The 20977-nt window shown below is 41.8% G+C and overlaps 2 protein-coding genes across 2 annotated transcripts in view; one reads left to right on the top strand and one right to left on the bottom strand.

Moving 5' to 3' along the window:
• Nucleotides 1-20977, bottom strand: part of LOC307213767 (proto-oncogene Mas-like) — a 60333-nt gene that overhangs the window by 9987 nt on the left and 29369 nt on the right. The gene's annotated exons all lie outside the window — the stretch shown is intronic.
• The window catches only part of IGF2R (insulin like growth factor 2 receptor), a 68438-nt gene continuing 51572 nt past the window's right edge, over nucleotides 4112-20977 (top strand). Inside the window, exons 1-6 of the mRNA XM_079971846.1 lie at nucleotides 4112-4440; nucleotides 11182-11312; nucleotides 14843-14967; nucleotides 15780-15878; nucleotides 16598-16730; nucleotides 18579-18699. Coding sequence (XP_079827972.1) covers nucleotides 4127-4440; nucleotides 11182-11312; nucleotides 14843-14967; nucleotides 15780-15878; nucleotides 16598-16730; nucleotides 18579-18699 — 923 coding nt within the window. The 5' untranslated portion in view covers nucleotides 4112-4126. The remainder of the gene's footprint in view (nucleotides 4441-11181; nucleotides 11313-14842; nucleotides 14968-15779; nucleotides 15879-16597; nucleotides 16731-18578; nucleotides 18700-20977) is intronic.

Genomic DNA, 20977 nt, shown 5'->3' with positions numbered 1-20977 from the left:
ATCCCACAATAATGAGACACACACAGAAATTCTCTGCAAAGACCTTATTAATCTCCTCTGCTAATTTCAATAGGGGTGATTCTTGGCTGATTTAAAGTGTCTCCTCAAGGTTCTTCCTCCTTTTTCTAAGAATTGTGTCAGTTTTCTTGAGGTGTCTTTGGTGTAATTGTACAAATCCAGCATCCATCTGGTGAAAATTAGGAAAAGGCATAAGTCTACCATTCTGGGAGGAGTATGTATGTATGTATGTATGTATGCATGTATGCATGCCTAATATGTATAGGCAGATTGCAGATCCCAGAAATGGTGTATGGATGCAACCAAGAGCTTTAGGTTGATAGTTTAATGCTTAACTTTATCTTAAGGTGGCCATTTAGGCACTGCTAAAGAAGAAATGTGTCACCAAAAAATGACGACAAAAGATGGTGCAGTTCTACCTAAATTTAGGAATAATGGTTATAATCTAAGTAGAAGTGCTGCACATCTCACCATAGTGGGGAAGATTGTGAACAGGGGGTCTGTGCACATGTCGTTCACTGCTGTCTAACTGCTGATGGGCAACTTCAAGGCTTCTCTTTTTATGGTTCTTTACCTTTAAACCAGGTGTTCTTTCAACATTTGAGGAGTTACTTGGGAAATGGGAATTTCCCTTATTTGCTTCATAATTTACAGTCCTTTCCTAACAGAAAGGGCTTGTTATTATTATCTCCTTATATGTATGAATTTATCTTTTCCCCCATTTTGTTTTGCTTTTCGAACTCAAAAGCTCTGACCTGAACATACACAAGCCACATATTGACCCACACCTGGATATTTAACAGGGCAACCTTAAACATAGCTACTCAGAAGTCCCAGGGAGTAAGCGTGTACACAGGCTTGCAGCCAAACAAAGCATTTGCTCCTGTAAGGCATTAGGACAGAAGTCAGCAAACTTTTTCAGCAGGGGGCCAGTCCACTGTCCCTCAGACCTTGTGGGGGGCTGGACTATTTTTTTTTTTTTGGGGGGGTGAACGAATTCCTATGCCCCACAAATAACCCAGATATGTATTTTAAATAAAAGGACACATTCTACTCATGTAAAAACACACTGATTCTTGGACCCTCTGCGAACTGGATTTAGAAGGCAATTGGGCCGGATCCGGCCCCAGGGCCTTAGGTTGCCTACCCATGCATTGTGAAAGTAACCCTCCACTGACCTCTGCTGGTCGCTTTAATCCTTGGGCCCCTCAGCAGCCCTGGCCAGCAGGAATCAGGAAAACATTGGATGCAGGAATCATTACTCTGACCCACTGCTCCTAGGGGTGAGGACCGTCCTGCTTGGGTGGATTTGGGTGGGCTACATATATGTAGTCCTAAATATAATCTAATGATTACATGTACCATTCACAGGGTGGGTTAGGGATTCTAAAATAAAAGAATGCAATTTTGCTCATGTTCCCTTGTCCATACTGAGAATCACTATGGCAATATTTCAGAATAAGATCACACAAATTAAAATAGATTTAGACAGCATAATACTGCCACCCAGTGGAAATAGCAATAGTGTACGATTCGTGCTTTATCATCACAGCACACGAAAGGGAACCTTTGCTCTGCAGAAAGAATATTGGCAAATGTTAAGATATGTAAGAACCTTCCTCATTTACTACTATCCTACTAATTGCATATCCAGGACTTGTTGGAGAGATTGTGTGAATCACAAGTGCATATTTAACTTGCTGCTCACACACCAGGCAAGAGGTAGATAGTATTTATTCACAGGCAGCTACACTCATTGATACCCAGGCACCTAGCAGAGGCCAGGTGAGGGTGAAGCTGATGGTGAGAATAGGGGAGCCGGGTTATCTTCTTCCAAGCTGGGATCACAGCAAGGGAGATGTCCAACAACCCTAAGAAGGAAATTAGTAACTCCAAATAGGGCTAGATTAGGATGTCAGTGGGCAGCTTGACAAGAAAGCAATAATGAGAGGCTTCATCTGAGGACTTGATCAAAAAGTGATCTCTGTGTAAGAAGTCCATAGGAACCCATTTCTTGAGTTCTAAAGCTAGGAATAGGATTCTGGAAAATGGACAGTAAGGTGTGGCACATCTGGCTTGATATGTTTTTACCAAAAATACTGAAGAGAAAATCCAGGGACTAAACTGGATGTATTCCAGTACTAATTGTTCCCCATTGTGCCTGGAAACTGAATGGTACACAGCCCATCTAACAGAAGGAATTTTGGGAGGCTCCTTGTTTCTGAGCACTTGTCTGCACTACAGAAATTCATGATCCCCCAACACTTTGTGAGGATTGGCTCATGCATACATGGCTAACATGGGGGAATGCCAAAGCCAGCTGTTACCCAGGTGTGTTCCTTCCTTAGGCAAAACACTCAGGTTCTTTGGTAGAAGGGAAACAAGAACAGAGAACCATTCACGGAGATGGGGAGCCAGCCATTCTATATTTCTCCTTCCCAATGGCTCTTGGCGCAACCTGAAACCTACATGACACAGCAAAGCCTCATCTTAAATTCTTTCCAGATGTGGGCACATGGCTTCACCACTAACCATTTGCAACCCCCCCCCCCTTTCTACCATCTACCCAGAAGAGTTCCAGAGAAACCCAAAAGCTTGCACATTGTTGTGGCATCTTGAGTGGATTAATGCAGGTATCACCTTAACACTGGATTCTGGGAATTTTTTATGAGCCACCATGGCTAACTTTACCTTTTTATGTCATTAATATTTTTTAAAATAAACTGATGCCTTTGATTGGGGAGAGGGATTTTAACTATTTAAAAGACTGGAATGGATTTGTTTTATGGCCCAAATGTTTACATTTTGTCCAATGTGTTTGCTCTTAGACAACTGAACCTGCTGATGACATGTCTACTTTACAAGCTCATTGCAAGGGTGTACACAATAAAGATTATAAAGCACTCCTCAAATTAAGATTGCTCTCTTTTATTTACACGGACTTGGAAACAAACCCTAGTGAACTCTGCAGGGCTTATTTCTGAGTAAATATGGGTAGAACTAGGCTGCAAGCTGGTTTGCATGACATGGTAAGCCAAACTTTACAAATAAGCAGCCTTCTTCCTCCTCCAGTCTTTTTTTACTCCACACCACACAGAGCTAAGGCAAGGTGTCATTCAAACTATGGCTCATGGTTAAACTCTGTAATCATGAGTTCTAAAAAAGACTCCGGAGGACCAGAGGATGAACACGATGCAGGTGTCATGAGAACCAGGCCTGCATGTCCAATATAAATAAGTAATCACAGATCAAGCAAAATGTATTCAATAAGCAAAAATAAATGGTTTATTTTGAAAACACTTCCAGTAAACTCTGGGTGAAGCTTAGTCTCATGCCTTAATTGCCTTCGGGGTCCCAATGAAGTTTTCCCAATGCCTCTTTTCTAAGAGTCCTGGAAGATTTCTCTGAACATAGGAAGAGTATGTACTTCTGAGACAGGTAAATGGTCCATCTCATCCAACATCCTGTTTTTATAGTGGCGAACGAGACACCTATATGTCCAAAAGCAGGACCCGAGTGCAGCAGCTGTCTCTCCACTTGTGAACCCACGGAAGCTTTCCTCCATTCTAGTAACCATCGCCCATGCTGAGTAAAACCGTTATTCTAATTCCTCCATGTAACCAAGAAGTTTCTAGGGGCCCTGTCACAGCCTCCAAAAAGAACCCCCGTGCCTTTGTTTCTTTGGGAATTAGGCACTTGTGGCTGGTTCACGCACGCATGTTCCTCACTGCTACGGCTGCCTTGCACGTGTGGACCAGCCATTGTACACCTAACGCATCGCGTGCACCGCGTTCCCGGCGGGAATCCTTCCGCCCACCCGGCAGCTGAGACGCGAGTCGGAAGTGCTGAGCCCCGGAGTCAAATCAAGTGAAGCGGGCGCGCGCACGTGTGAACCAACTCTGCGGTTCTACAATTCCTATCCGGGGGCTTCTTCTGGGCTTCTCCATTCTTGCATGCAGTCACCCGCGTGAGCTTCAGCCTGTGAGCGGCAGCCTAATCAGCCTATCAGCCTCGGCCGCTTCCCCCGCCCCTCACCGTCGGGAACCGGCCGCTCTTCACGCCCCGCCTCACATGACTGCCGCCACGTGACAGACCCGGGGCGGGTCACATGAGCGGCTCTGGCGTGTGTTGGGGCGGGAGTCACATGACCCGCTTGCCCGTTCTCTCCCGTCTTCTCGACCATGTCAGCGGAGTAGCCCCGGAAGCTGCACCGAGAGCCCCGAGCCCCGCCATGAGACGCGACGCCTGGGCCCCGCCTGGGGGGCCTCGCCTGCTCCGGGTTTCCTCGCCTGGGGCTCGACCCGGGTTCCCCCTCGTCCTGCTGCTCCTCTCCATCGTCCTCCCGAGTCAGCAGGGAGGCAGCGCCGCCGCCGCCGCCGCCGCCGCGGCCCAGGGCAGCTTCAGCTACCAGGAGCTGTGCCGGTGAGTGAGTGCCTGGCTCGCCTCCTCCGTCCCGGGGAGCTGCCCCTGGTGAACAGCTGGCAGGGGCCCAAGGGCGGCGCGCGGAACCGGAAAACTCCCTTTCCGTGCAGCACCTGGCGCGCAAGTGGAAACGCTGGGCGTTCAGACAAGCGCTCCTTCGGCTTCCTCTTTTTTTGTATTTGTAACGGTTATGGGACATCTCGCATTTTAGTCTTTAAAGTAGCCTTTTCGTACCTTCTAATTCCCCCCACTCCCGCCCTTCTGTATTCCCTCGGTTGTCTTAGGGAAATGTGCGTTTGCGTGTCTGGTAAAAGACGCCTTCTGTGTTAGTTCGCAGAGGACGCAGCCGCTCCTAATGCCATTCCGCCCATAGGTGGAACCATAGGTTTGTTTCAGACGTGTTATCTGTGCAGGCAGTGGGGCTGCTTTGTAACTTCTAAAGTGATTTTATGCAAGGAGAAGTGCTTTCTTCAAGGAGTTTAGCTGGGGTGCCATCTGCTGCACTGTAAGAGTACAGTACTGGGCTGGAGCAGTGTCCTTAATGCCTGGATGTGACGGGCACCGGCTCCCTTCCACAGCTTTCTATCAACTGTTAAAACAGTCTTCATTCCTAGTCAGTTTTTGTCTAGATAGTAATTGAGCTTTTTCACAGCTGTGATGTATTGACTCAATTAAGGTACCCCTGCCCGTACGGGCCAGTCTTGACAGACTCTGGGGTTGTGCGCCCATCTCACTTAAGAGGCCAGGGGCCAGCGCTGTCCGGAGACACTTCCGGGTCACGTGGCCAGCGTGACATCGCTGCTCTGGCGAGCCAGAGCCGCACACGGAAACGCCGTTTACCTTCCCGCTGGTAAGCGGTCCCTATTTATCTACTTGCACCCGGGGGTGCTTTCGAACTGCTAGGTTGGCAGGCGCTGGGACCGAGCAGCGGGAGCGCACCCCGCCGCAGGGATTCGAACCGCCGACCTTTCGATCGGCAAGTCCTAGGCGCTGAGGCTTTAACCCACAGCGCCACCTGCGTCCCTATTGACTCAATTACACGTTGCCAAAACACATTTGCATAAATTTTCCCTTGGGAGAATGGCGTTGCGAAATGAACTTAATTGCCTATCTCAGACCTTCCTCTTTGTTAGGAAGTATAACTAGAGTTATTGCTTGTGTATTTAACTTGTTCAGTGGGTTGGATCCTGCACCATCAAAATAATTGCATATGGTATGCTTGGAACAATGCAAATCTAGTAAGCAGAACAGGTTTTTCCTGCTGTTAACTTGAGAAGTTGTTAATTTAACCTTTGCCTGCTCTCCTGCCTTGTGATAGCAGCTCAAAAGTTCAGTATGTTTCGCTTTCTGTGGAAAGGAGGCTCAGACCCCATCATGTTTTTATGCAAACATTTATGAATGTATGAAGCTGTTTTAGACAAAGTCTGATATGATACGTTAAGCTGAAGATAGTTTCTATTCATTAGCATCAATTCTCCAGGATTTCAGATGGGCTCTTCTTGACTCTGCCTAGAGAGGCCAGAAACTTTTTGTATGGAAAGCATTTGCAGTATCATTGAACTATGTCTCCTTCATAGGCAACTCTGTAATTGGAGTAGCCTAGCATTCATAGATGTCTTGCATTAGTATGCTGCATCTTGTTACTTTAAGCAACTGTAAATAGCATTTATTCAAAATACTTAAATAATTATTTAGCACCTTTGGGTGTTCAAAATTCATTGCATATGCATTACATATCTCATTTTGTATTGCTATGGAAGAGAGGAACCCCTAAGTGGTGAGATATTCCAAGCCCAATGAGGTTAATTGCTAATTGAAACTTTCCCTCCAAGGAAACAATAAACTTTGGATGGGGAGAACACTGGGAACTAACAAGGAACAGGGGAAGCTGCCTTATACTGAGCCAGACTTTTGGTCCGTGTATTCATTATTGTCCTCAATGACTGGCAGACACTCCAGAGTTTCATGCGGAAAATTCTCAGTCCTACCTGAAGATGACAGGAATTGAACCTGTGACCTTCTGCATGCAAAGCAGATGCTCTACCATTGAGCTATGACCTTTCCCATCTTACATCTCTCTAATAATTTTTTTACACTGATACAAGGCAGGTTTAGGCATGCCTCAATTAGCTGAGGTTGCTCTACAATCCCAGAAGATCACTGCTGTAGCCCTATGAAGGCTGCCTCAAACCAACACAACTAAACTCTTTGCTTCCTTTTGTTTCATCTTCTCCATGCACTCCATCCTTAAATAGTATATTTTCGGATCCTATCCCTGCAGATGAATTGTCTGTTCAGAAGAATATTCTTTAATAAATCCCTGCCAGTGTGGAAATTTCAGCAACTCTTGACTGTTTGCAAGTAACTGATTCTTTAGAGAATGGTTTGTCCGTATTTCCTGCCTTGCTATAAAAGATGGCCTTCAGCAGCTATAACAGTTATCCCCATTTTGCAAGTGGGGATACACAGACAGAAGAATGCTTGAGTAAGGCCACCCATTGAGTTCATGGCAGAAGTGACATTTGAATTGGGGACTGCACTGATTTCTTGGCTTTGTCTTTTGGTCACTATGTTACACTATAATCTGTTTCTTCTGTTTTGTTGATTTTTATGTGGAAGTGGAGAGAGGCTACCATGTTGAATTGTAGATACATTTTAAAACCAAAACAAGAAATTGGTTATACTTGGAGTACATTTTGTTCAGGACTAAGTCAGAAAAGCACTCTTTATGTGTGCAAAAATGCATTCCACACAAACAGTGGCTCATTGTGTGAATGAGGTGAGCTGTATACCTGCAGGATTTTACTGAAAAGGTTTTTTGTTTCATTTTTCCAATGAATAAAGCAATTCATTGCTTTAGAGAATCTGTGTAGTATTCCAATGCAAGTGGGTTGGTCTCTCTCTGTGTATATTTATGAAACTGTTGGGTTGTGCTGTACCAGCAATTCCAACCTTGCCATTGTATAAAGTAGAACATGGCAGGTAATTTTGGCATGTGCCTGCAGGCTTGCAATTGAGCACAGAACAGAAATTAACAAAAAGCCTGGTTGAGTCAAGATTAAAACTGACTTGGTGATGAACTGATGTGTCTTTATCAGTATCATTTGTTTTCAGGAAAAATATATATAAGTAGTGATGTTTACCAAAAACAAAACAGCAACAACAAAACAAATTGTTGAAACTTGGAAAATACAGAAATATTCTAAATTCAACACCACTGGTACCAGCATTTAATTTCACCTTAGTCAATCTTCTGTGTGTCAGCTTGCAATTACAGCTTCATGATCTTTCATAACTGCCTACATAACTGACTATATTTTCTTGGTTAAAAAAATATATCTATATGGTATTTTGTTTGGATATGTCCTGTTCTTTCTTGTTTTCCTGCCAGCATTTTAAATATGCTCTCCCTTGGTAAATTTCAGTGTGGAGTCTTTGGGATTTTTCCACTTATACTCTTGTCTGAGGTAGCAATATTGAAATATTTAGAACATTGCTTCTTAAATGCAAGATGTGAACAATATACAAACTTTAGTGTAAAGCCACATTTTAAAATTTAATCTATATATGCTTCTGATAAATTTTAACTATCCACGATGTGTTGAAATCCAACACAGTGCAAATAGGCAGATTTACGCCACTACTAACGTTACATTTCCAGAAGAGAGATCATACCCAAAATTACGGAGGGCAATCTACCATATTTTTCCATTTAGGATGGGTTGCAGCTTTTCGAAGGGGGACTATTTAGAAAGTTAAGCCCTGACCTCATGCAGTTCAATGGTGCTTTGCAATACTGTTATAGATTAAGGGGGAAAAAATCTCTCACTGTTAGATGCCTTGTTGAAGTAGATGCAGTTTGGGAGGGAGGACAGAAAAGCAATATCGGGCACCATTTGTTAGTTACAGATTTATCGTAATGACTAGCAGGAATTGAAAGATTTCAAGGAGAGGAGTAAAAATGTGTTGGTGTTACAGCAGAGGCCTTGGAGTTCTATACTGTATGTCCCCTTGTCCTATAGCCTGATGGAATGGCTACTAGAGATGACAGTGGCAGGAGAAATCTGATAGAGTTGGTCTTATGGTAGAGTGGATGGAGAGTGACAGTTGTCCATACGGGATCACTATATCTGTTCCAGTGCCTAGTGCACTATTTTTGTACTTAATTCACGTTTCTGCCTTCCCATAACTTCTTCCCTTACCTCTGCACAGGCCCTCGTCTCCTGCACCCCATTTATTAATCTTTTGTAGCGTCACCTAAAAGTCCCACATTACATATCTATTTAAACATTTCTAGGCTGTTGCTTGGGCAAGGCCCTCACAGGGCATCTTACCTAAAACGACAATTTATTTTGGGTATAAAATGCCACCCATATTTCAGTTGAAATTATTTAAAATAGTAGTCTAACTAAAACAATAGACTATTATAATATATTAGCTGTAACAACTTAAAATGATTTCCAAAATCAGCACCATTTGTTGTTGCCGATAGCCATCTGTCTTGGGAAACAATGGAGGAGTGTTTCTTTGGGGTGCAGCCAAACCTTCTACCGTTAAGAAAAAACAATCTGAAATAGGTGAGTTTCAAAAGCTTGTACTGATTGGGCCATTTGTATATCACTTGGGTGAGAGTTCACAAACTGGGGGGTGGGGGTGGTGCTACTTGAAAGACCTTGTCTTGTGTCTGGGAGCGAGTTTCCACAAATGTGGGGCTGCAAATGGAAGGCTCCAGAGAAACAACCTTTTCAGTATCTTTGATTTTTAGAGATAGGACCTCTGGAGTTTATCTCGGAGTGCAGGCAGGTATGTACCAGTGAAGGGGCTTCTTCTGATAACCAGACCACAAACCATTCAGTGGGTTCAAGTTCAGCATAGCCACTTTAAATGTGCTCAGGAGTGCAGCTGGTCCAATATCGGTGTTGTGTGCCTCACTAGCATCTGGGTAAATACTTTTCTTGGAACCAAGGATGGTGACCAGTCTCACAATGTGAGACTGGGAACAAGACCTTGGCAGACTTGGTGACCCTGCTTGGCTACCCAGGCTAGCTAAGATCTGTGGGCCCATGGCAAAACAGTTAACAATTTAAGTTGCTTTTGTAATGAGCACAAGTCTCAGACTTGTTGATTTAGAAGTATTCTCTACTGATGTTGTTTTAAGTACTTTGACCATCAGTTGACTGAATTTTTTTGGGCCAGTCAATTGCCCAGCCCTACAAGCAATGCTGCTCTGAGTCAGGTTGGCTCCCTTGGTGAGAAGGGGGCCATGACTACTGTAGAATTGCTTACAGCATTAAGTAGCCCGTACTTCCCTTTGTCTGCCTTTGTGTCAGGGGGATAACAAATATGTTCCAGTTGACTAGAAGTCTCGTGATTTGGGACTGGAAACTGAAAGCTTTTTCTCGCTGTTAACACCAACCTTTTTTTTTAAAAAAAGGGAAAAGTATACGGCTTTTCTTTTGAATGTTTATTCCGTGCCAGATTGTATAGATGAAACTCTTGTGTTCCAAGTTCTTGTCTGATTAATTGAGTCATTTTAAACATGACTTCAGCTGCAGGGGGCTTTCCATGGAGAAGCAGCTCCCATGACGTTAGTCAGGCCAATATAGTTAAGGCTCCTGAGATGAGAGCGCCTGTGAATATTATACGGGTGACAGCACTGGGAGAAATACATATGCTTCCAAGGGTGAATATGTTTGCATGCAGGGGGAACAGGACCGGTTGTTCAATAAACACAAATGTGAAAATGGAAGTGTTAAGTGCCACTTCAGTTCTCAATAACAACTTGCTTTTGTCTTCTGTAAGACACGCTGAATCCTTTGTCTGATGTTTTCCACTGGGTATGGCACCTGTGGCCCTCCAGATGTTGTTGCACTCCCAACACCCATCTGTCCCAGGCATCATGGCCAATGGTTAGGGATGATGGGAGTTTAGTCCTCAAACATCTGTTTAGCTACCCCCTGGTACATAGTTACTTAGAAGTTTGTTATTGAAATATTAACTGCAGCTGGAAGAGTGTCCCTCTGAACTAATGGCCAGTCTTCTATGACATTCTGGGAAAGAGGCTGTAGCTTGGTGGTAGGTGAAGCATATATTTTGCATGCAAAAGTTCTCAGGTTTGATCCCTGGTGTCTCTAGGTAGGACTGAAATACTGAAGCTAGCTGGACCTCTATGGAAGGCAGTGTCTTACATTCCTGAGCATTAAATGCTAATTTCAGAAAAAAATACATCCTCACCATCATATTATTATTATTATTATTATTATTATTATTATTATTATTATTAAAATTTGTATTCCACTCTTCATCTGAGGATCACAGGATGCTTCACAACTTTTAGTTTGTTCCATGTTTTTGAGGTGACAATAGATGGTTTGCATGTGTTTAGAGAAGATGAATTTTTATTTTGGTTAAACTGCTTCAGAATATAATCTGAAATGTGCCTTATCAGAAAGATGTTCGTTGTTGCATCTCTCTGCATTTCTGACAGTGTGCTGGAAAACTCATTGGGGGGAGGGGTGTGTGTTAAATATGAACAAAAAGTTTGCTAGATTTAAGATGCTGATGAGTAGCCTGGGCTAAAACATGTATCTGAAGAAGTGTGCATGCACATGAAAGCTCATACTAGTAACAAACTTAGTTGGTCTCTAAGGTGCTACTGGAAATATTTTTTTATTATTTTGTTGACACATGTAGTTTGGCAGCACATACTCATTGTACCTCCCTCCCACTCTTCTTTTTCAGTTATACATGGGAAGCTGTTGATCCAGATAAAGTACACTACAAAATCAACCTCTGTGGTAGTGCCACAGGCTGTGGAGGGTCGAGTACCATTTGTGCATACGACATAAAAAGCAATGCCAGTTTCTCAGTAGGTAAGTCCAGAGGTTTGTCTGCTATATGGATGTTAAAATGTGAAACAGCACCCATTAAATTCTCTTGGGTGTGCCTGTGTTCAAGGTTTCTCTCCTTGTCCTGAAAGCGTGATGTTCTTGCTGGTGAGCTATATCGCCTGCCCTTTGCAGCAGTTGACTTTTGGGGTGTGGTGTGCAAAGGGAGGAGAATGGCTTAAACTGATAAGGACTGCTTTAAAATGAATCTATCCTTTCTTTCCTGGCTTGTAATGCATGTGTATGTGGGTTGGCATCCTAAAGTTCAGTCTGGTTTTGTTTTCAGCCAGCAATTTGAGCAGGCAGAAATAATTCAATCCGTTAAGGCAAAATGGTTTGTTCACATGAAATCTTGCAGCAGCAGGCAGGGTATGTGGGCAGAGTTTTTGTTTTGAGGGTGCTCTGGTCTCTCATCTGCCGCATAACCTACGTGATGCTAGGAGCCAGCTGGCTTTTCTCAACCCTTGTGATCTAGCTTTCCTTGAGAATGAGATTTGTTTTGTTCATGTTATTCCTTCTGCATGCCTTGGCTCCCTCCCCAAAATGGGTCCAGAGAGAGGGGAGTGACATGACCAGCTCAGTCTAGAAGCTTCATAAAATCCATCTCTTTGCCATGAGCCAATTAAAGTGTTACACAAGCAGCACACACTATCCCTAAACTGCTGGCTAGTGATGGGATGGTGGATAAAGATGTAAAAGTTCTAGAAAGCTTGAAGCTGTGGGTAAAAATCTTTTTCTGTCCCTCTCTTCCTTGGAAAGAACCATAGGTTGATCTGCCTGCAGAACAGGCTTCTGCTTGTGCAACAAGACTTTGCCTTCATCACCTCCTCCATACTCCCACTTCGCCCTGAAATATGCTCTTGAGATTGGGGGGGCTACTTGCTTTAAAAGGATATGAGTGGCACACCACCTCCAAGGTGGCTGTAAGGAAAACAAAATATAGAGACCCTCAGCACTCAATTCCACTCCATGCTGGAAGAAGGGGAAAGGCAACTTTTCCCAACTTCCTTTCCCCCTATGCCGCCTGACTCGCTTCTCTGGAGGGTTGGTTGAGACACCAGAACACTGTGAAAAGCTGAGGGGGTGGGGGCTGCAGGGGAAAGGGAAAGGGTTGAAAATGGATTCTCCCTTGTATTCCTCCGGTGGGAACCTTTTCCCAGTAACTTCTGTGAATTGGAGCACCAGGTTGGGATCCAACCCCATTACTCTTTTATTTTTACTTACCCACACCCATCCTGAAATGGCGTCTGGTGGTCATGTATATGTATATGTAATATTTTTTGCATTTTGTGGTGATTAAAAAATAGCCATACACTTTTATTAAATTATCATCCTCCAACCTCTGGACTTCAATTTCAAATATAACACATCCTATAGAACATTTCTAATTTTGCAATTAGGCCTTGAGAGCATATTAATTCTGGATGATTTCAAGGACTTTCCTTGGCAGCTGTTATAGAGGGTTAGACTTCTTACTTGTCAATGTAAGCTGAGTTCTGGAGCCAGTATCTTGTTCTTGGGGGTGGGGAAGAAGAGAACCATTGACCTTCATAGCCGCAGACTGTCTCTATCTCTTGCTCCTGACTGTGGAATAATGAAAGGAGTTGATTTCCTTTTAAGCAGTATATAACTCCTAATAGTCCTGGCAGAGCCAGTCAAAAATCGAATCTATTTTCACTCTTTCTGAGTTGGCAAAAGTCCAAGCTGCAGCAGTGATGCTAGCTATGTTCTGCTGAGCATCTTCGCTGACTTTGGACTTGGCCATAGTCACAAGAGAACGAAAAAGACGAAAGGAGAGGGAATTTTATTGAATTAACTTGTACACAAGTATTTCTGGATCGTGGCACACTAAAGACTTCTTCAAAACTCCTTGGCAAATACATGGGTGTGCACTAACATGGGGAAATGAGACAGTGAGGAGAAATTCATGCCTCCCATGATTTAGCCTTTGCTAAAACCAAGATATAATAAAAAAAAGGGTGCTGCCCACAGACACTGTGCTCCTAGTTTTATGGTGTTAGACAGATGCATGGAGAATAAGGCTGTCAGTGGCTACTAGCCATGAAAGCTATGCCCTGTCTCCATGGTCAGAGGCAGCATGTTTCTGCATTTCTTTTGCAGGAAACCACAGGGTCCTCCTCCCAGGTTTCTCACAGATATCTGGTTGGCAACGGTGAGAACAAGATGCTGGTCTGCATGAGACATTTGCCTGACCCAGCAGGGTCTTCTATGCACTTACAGAATACATGACCGCAGACTAAGAATGCATTGTAGTCAGATGACTGAAGACTGTGCCTAGACCCACCTAGGGAAGAACTAGGCTTCAGTTTTTCATGCGGTGGCTTGCTAGGCACATACATTTTATTTAGCTGGGCCTCTGATTCATACAATGTGTGTCTTAATTGGTTTCAACGTGTGTGCGCGTGTGTTTATGGATGATTTTAAGAGCCTTCTTTTTGGATTTTCCTTTTATTGCTTTTTGTTGTGTTTGTTGCATTAGCTGGCTCGAGCACCTTTAATGGAAAGGTGTGATCTAGATAGGTGAGTGAATAGCTCCAGCTTCATGTTTTGGCTGTATGCCAAAATAAGAAAAAAAGAACAGAGGCCTACTTTGCACAGAGGCAGCGAAGCTGGATTGCATCAGACTGCAGGTGGAGGCTCACCTGACTGGATGCTCTTCATTACGAAAGCTAAACTTCCTCAAAGCTAGAAAGATGAAATAGAGATAGGATGTTTCCTTGATATTTTAAAATGCTTCTTAAGTCACGAGCCAGCCTCCTCATTCAAGGTCAAAACCCACATGTTTCTCCCTGCCAAAAAGAACCAGCTGAGGGGGGTGCCCTTGTTCTGCTTTATATGGCTTCCATATGGCTTGGCTCCAAAGCAGGGCAAGAACCTCCCATGTACACAAGTATCCCTGCAGAATTCTTCCCAGTTTTACACCCCCGACAGCCCCTTGTACCTCATCCCACACCGTTTGAAAAGGGTTCTCATTCCTTGGGAGCATCTTTGCTTTGGGTACTGAGGGTTTTCGTAAGGGATGGATCTAGGGGAACCCCGTTGCACAAGCGTGGAGTTCTGCTGGCTGCTCTTGGGTGGCCAAGAGATCAGAGGAATGAGAGTAGGTTAATGGGACTTTCAGCAGTAGGTGTTGTTCAATCCATTCTTAACCTAAAGAGATTTCTCATGAAGGTGTTATACTACTCCAAAACATGTTTAGCTCAATCTTTGCACATAAAGGTAATCAAGATAAATGTGTTTTCTGTAAGTGAATATCAGGTGGGCTTTAAAAAAAACCAACAACTACAATATGCCCTGTACTTTTTGAAATATAGGCATTTACCCTCTGTATTACAGAAGATCTATTTCAAAGTATCAGTTCTGAATTGGTTAAAATTGGATTACGGAAGGCTTGTGTGGATTGGCAAATCCAATTTGGCCCAAGCTTCTATTAGTCTTACACAATAAAAAGCAGGGGTATAAATATATTTTGACTTCGTTGTTGCTTTGTTTAGGGGATTCCTCGTTGATGAGAAGTTCTAAACTGCTCTTGGAGTTCAACACTACACAGACTTGTAGACAGCAAGGAACTGAGCACAAATTACAAAGCAACATTAATTTCTATTGTGGGAAGACTCTGGTCAGTATGGCATTATTGCCAAAAACCTTTCTTGTTTTAAAAATATATGCAAGGACATATTTACCTCAATTTTTAATGTGTTTTTGAAAACTAAGTTTTATTATTAAAACATTGAACATGATAACCGATACAAAAGTATAATTGATAAATCACAATAGGAAAACACAAACATGTTGAGAAATGCATTTTTTTATATTTTAAAGACTTAATGTCAATTCATATGCTTTATTTCTTTCAATATGGTATCTGTTACTTTTAATTTATAGATTCTTTTTGCTATAAAGCTACCTGTATATTGTGTTTCCTTGGCTCTTCTGGAGTGCATGGGCTTTGTTTAGAAGGGATACCCAAACCAAATGTTTGTTTTTATCTCTCAGTAACTGTACAGTTAATCAGTCTATGCACACGGGTTGACTGTAAGATGTATTGTATTTTAGTTACACCTGTTTTCTCAGCCAACATTAACTGACTGCCAGAGCAGCTTAAAATTAAGATCTATAAAAAGTTGGGCTACTGGGGCATGTTTTTCATGTATAATCGGGAAATAAAAGTGCATCTGAGAACCCGAATTCTAATTAATTGTCCTGTTATTCCAAGTACCTTAGTTTGTGGTACACTATGTGTATGTACTTTCATTCCATATCTGCCAACTTGCCAACGAAAAGTCATTCAGCAATTAATTACCTGCTAGAGTGTTCTTGTTCTAGCTCTAGGTAATTGGTTTCTGTTACCCGTTTGAACGATTAAGCTTTCTGTTTTTGGTTTAATAATGAGTAACAGCACACTTTGTATTTCCTCAATTTCTTAATCAGGGTTCCCCAGAATTTGTGACTTCAACCAGTTGTGTGCACTACTTTGAATGGAAGACATATGTGGCCTGCAAGAAAGATTTGTTTAAACCAACTGAAGAGGTAATGCAAGTTCTAGGCTGGAGTGGGGAACCTTTTTGGCTCCACATGCCAGGTCCTGATCAGGATCAGTCTCATGGGGCCAAAGTTGAAAGGAGGGTGGTGATGCCACCTGCCAATCATATGGCATCACATGATTGGTGGCTTGTCCCACCCACCTGTTAAAAACTCTTGCACAGGGTTACTGCTTGGGAACCACTTGGGACCCACATCACAAGGAAAGTTGTCAAGCTCATGCTCAGTGCTAAGCAAGAGAGCATGTGGCAACGGCAAGAACGGGAAGAGGGTAGGCGAACACAGGGAGATGGGTGCGGTTGCTCCTCAGCCCTGTTGCTGGTTTCCCTAGTGAGCAAATCATAATGTCAGTAAAGAGCAGTCAGGGCTCCAGGCTGCAATGGACCCTTCTGGGACAATGGAGCCTTGACTAGCCTAAGGTATACTTCTAAGCATTCTAGCCCCAACCTGGTTCCACTGGTGAGCTATATAACCAGTACTTTGAATTAATGCACATTTTCATTGGCAGCAAGGCACTTACCTAACCATTTCAGCAAAACTTGATGCAATATCTACATCAGCTATACATGTTGAAGCATGATTCTTCCATAGGCAGGTCTCCAATGGGAGTGTCTGTATCAGGATTCTTTCCTGAAATGTGTGAAATGGTCTCTGAAATGGTGTGATGCTTTCTCTTCTGCATGTCATTAGTGTGATTTAATTTCTAGGTGCCTTGTTACGTATTTGATGGAGACTTGAGGAAACGTGACTTGAACCCACTGATTAAAACTTCTGGAGGATACTTGGTAGAGGACTCGGATGATGACGTGGAGCTCTACATCAACGTCTGTAGAAACATAGGTCTGAACCTTGGCATACATTATGTGTCTAATATGCCTGCTTTTTGTTTTTCATCTGAGTCACGTTTTCCCCTTAGAAACTTGAGGCGTACCTTCCTGTGAACAGTCTGATACATTTTTTTAAACAGGTTGAAGCATGCTTAATTTCTTTTTGAAAATTATTTTGCTAGTCAGTATTTTGCAGTATCTGGTGACTCCTTGGGCCACTAAAATATTTTACTAGATGCATCATGATACTGTTTTACACGATCTTGTATTGACTATAATGACCTTCTTTTTTTTTTTTTGACTTGCTTTTGGGATACATTTTCCAAATAGGCCATTGCCGTGGTTATATAGATGGAATGAGATGCTTCTTCTTTTCCCCCTTAAGGTCAGAATTAAGAACAGAGATTCCCCTCAGTTTTTCTGTCCCCACCACCAGGCTTTCACATCTCTAATTGATTGAGAGCGCATTTACTTTCCTAGCGGAATCTTGAATGCATCTGAACAGTCAAACCTCAGATGCATTCAGAAAAGAGTATTGCCTCAGACCTTTCAAATATGAACCAATATACGCCTGAGTAACCTTTTTCCAGCCTCCATGTGTTAGAATCAAATAATGGTAGAGTTGAAGGGACCGTGAGGGTTATCTAGTCCAACTCCCTGCAATGCAGGAATCTTGTTGCCCCAAGTGGGGCTCAAACCATGACCATAAAATTAAGAGTCTCATGCTGTGCCGACTGAGCTTCCCCAAAAAATAATTTTACAATGGACTTCCTCAGTTTAAGAGACATAGAAAACAAATCTCCTGTGTTCAAACATTCCTAAATTCTCTGTTGCATTGTGTGCATCATAATTTATTTATTTTTTACAGTTAAGATTTGTTAGGCTTTCTAGAGGATCAGTGGAACACAGGCAGCTGCCTTATATGAAGTCAGACCACGTAGCTGAGTATTGCTGACTTGGGCAGCAGCTCTCCAAGGTTTTGGGTTAGGAGTCTTTTCCAGCCATACCTGGAGGTGCTAGGAATTTGAATTTGTTATAAAAAAAGATGTTCTGCTACTGAACTACACTCATTCCCAGATTCCCTCTTGTACGTGATTGTTATAGGATCTGTAGTTCAAATGCGGTCAGTTTTCCAAGTTACTGTCCCGACATTTCCTCTCTAACACAATGCTGAAGAAAACAAAGTAAAAGGTCATCTATGTCCCTGCTCAGCTTCTGATATTAGCAGATAATAGATCAATCATTAGTAGATGGATCAATACACCTTATTAGAACTGGCTTTGCCCATCTTAAGTTACTGGTAAAAGCTTGCGAGTTTTAGGAAACAATGCCAAATAAAGATAATATGTGGAGTTGAGATTATTCCAAACTTTTAACAGATCACTGGGGTAATATTAGTTTGCAAAGCTTACCCCTCTTAGGACAGTAAGACGTAACTCGAGAGTTACTAAAAGACTGTTCATATTCTCTGAAGTATTGTTTCTAGAGAGCCATTCAACCAGGAACTGTTGTTGATATGCATTGTGCATGCAGATATTGGGTACATTTAAATTTTTTCACTCTGGGTATTTTGAACAGAGTACCTTTTGCCATTCTAGAATGTTTCTGCAACCATAAAGATGTTAAGATAATTATTGCCTACTCCTCCAGCTTAGTGGGTATTATATGTAAAGATAGTCTTTGATTTCTGTAGCTTTGATTTTTCAGTCTGGCCCAGCAGTCTCCTCGTCCCATTTATTCTTATGCACTACATGGTCAAAATTAAGTTTACATCTAAAGATTTAAATGGAAGACTTTGCCCTAACATCCTTCCAAAACCTTACTTATGGTCTTATTTCTTATATAAACATTGTATTGACAGGAAAATCCTCTGTTGAAGGCAAGGGTTGTCCAGAGGGCAGTTCAGCTTGCCTGTTGAAGGATGGTCATGCATTTGACCTGGGACATCCTAAAGAACAGCTCAAGCAGCTTGATAAAAACAGGTATGACTTCAGTCTTATGATATTTTAAACCAGGTTGAGGAAACCGGGTCCCCTACAGTGCTTTTTGACTCCCTTAAGTATGGCCAGCAGTCAGGAATTATGAGAATTGTAGTCAGCTAACCACTTATAAAAGCACGATCTAGAAACTTTTTAGTATTTAAATTTTATTAGTCTTCTTAGTAAGTTTGTGTCCTGCTTTGACTTTCACAAAAGAGTTGCTCAAAGCATATTACAAATACAACAGTAGACATCTGTTTGTTAAAATAAATACTGTTACTCATAAAAAAATCAAAAGTTGTTAAAACAAACCTGCATATAATTTTAAAAATGAAAATAAAAATAAAAATAGGAGATCAACCAACAAAGCAACAATGATCCAGCCATTAAAACAAACGGTAAAAAGCACACGAAGATGGCGCTTGCAATTCAGTTCCTTTAGCAGCAGTTGAATCAATCATTTGTATGAAGGGAAATATGTTCATCTGCTGGTGGATTAAAAAGAGAAAGGTAATTTCTTGGGACAGGAAATTCCACACATATGGAGGGCCACCTCGGAGAGCTCTCCCAAATGTTGCCACCAGCCTTGCCTCAGAAAGCAATTGCACAGCAACAGCTGAGCTGGAAAAATGGAGATTCACATAAGGAGGTGGTCCTTCATGCATCTTGGTCCCAAGACATTTTGGGCTTTGTAGGTAACTAGCGGGGAGTGCCCGGCATTGCCAGAAACTTGTAAAAAATGAAAAATATTGTGATTTTTAAATGGACAGTATAATTTGTGAGTTTGGATCTGGCAAGCCCAAAATCAAATGAAATCACACCAAAGTCACCTTTTGGCCCAACATGTTGATTCAAAATGGCTTCCGGCATCTAAACATAAACAAATATTAACAAAGAGACTGGAATAGATATAGTATGGGATGCCAGTAAGGCAGTGTTAAGAGGTCTTCTGATACAACAAAACTCCCAAAGAAAAAAGGCTAAGGAAAGAAAAAAAGAAGAATTAATCCTTCAACTGAAAGAATGTGAAAAAAATATGATAAAAAATCCAAAAGATGATTGCCATAAGCAACAATACAAAATGCTCCAAACACAATATTCAACATTAATAAGCCAAGAGGTTGAATGGGGAATAAAGTTAATGAAACAAAAGTTCTTCGAATCAGCAAATAAAATTGGAAAATTTCTGGCGTGGCAACTGAGGAAAAGAAGAAAATGTAGCATCATAAATAAAATAAAAGTAGATGACCAAGTTATGGAAGATCCTAAAATAATAAAAAACCACTTCCTTAAATTTTATATGAACTTATACAAAAGAGAAAAAGAAGATTTAACGAACATTATAAAATACCTAGAAGAAAATAGTCCAAAAAAAATAACAGAAGAAGAAAGAACCGCCTTAAACAGACCCATAAAAATAGAGGAAATTCGAGAAGCGATCAAGAGGATGAAATTAGGAAAAGCCCCAGGACCAGATGGTTTATCAGCTAAATATTACAAGGTCCTAGAGGAATATATAACACCAGTACTATGTGATGTTATGAATGAGATATTAAGAGGAGGAAAAATGCCAACATCCTGGAAAGAAGCCTACATTACCTTGATCCCAAAACCAGATTCAGATAAACTTAATATTAAGAATTACAGACCGATTTCACTACTGAACAATGATTATAAAATCTTTGCAGACATAATGGCACATAGACTTAAAAAATGTTTAATTAGCCTTATACACAGTGATCAGGCCGGCTTCCTTCCTAATAGACAAATAAAAGACAACATCAGACATACAATAGACATTATTGAATATCTAGAATGTCATAACGAAATCCCTGCCGCTTTAATGTTCGTTGACGCCGAGAAGGCTTTCGATAATGTCTCCTGGGGTTTTCTAATAAAATGTCTGGAAAAAACAGGGATAGAGGGCACATTCCTAGAAGGAGTTAGAGCAATATACACACAACAAAGAGCCAGATTAATTATAAATAACAATCTGACAGAACAGTTTGAAATAGCAAAAGGTACTCGACAGGGGTGCCCTCTATCACCGCTGCTGTTTATCATAGTCTTAGAGACAATTACAAATAAGATAAGGAAAACCCCAGAGATCCGTGGTATAAAAATCGGCGCGAATGAACATAAATTGAAAACATATGCAGATGACCTTATGTTGTCATTGGAAGAACCAAAGGAGAGCATCGGCAAAGTCATAAAATTACTAGAAGAATTTGGAAAACTATCGGGATTTAAATTGAACAAAGAAAAAACCAAAATAATGACT

The sequence above is a fragment of the Podarcis cretensis genome, assembly GCF_951804945.1.
Source record: "Podarcis cretensis genome assembly, chromosome: 3".
NCBI classification, from domain to species: Eukaryota; Metazoa; Chordata; class Lepidosauria; order Squamata; family Lacertidae; genus Podarcis; species Podarcis cretensis.
This window is presented reverse-complemented; position numbering and strand designations above follow the sequence as displayed.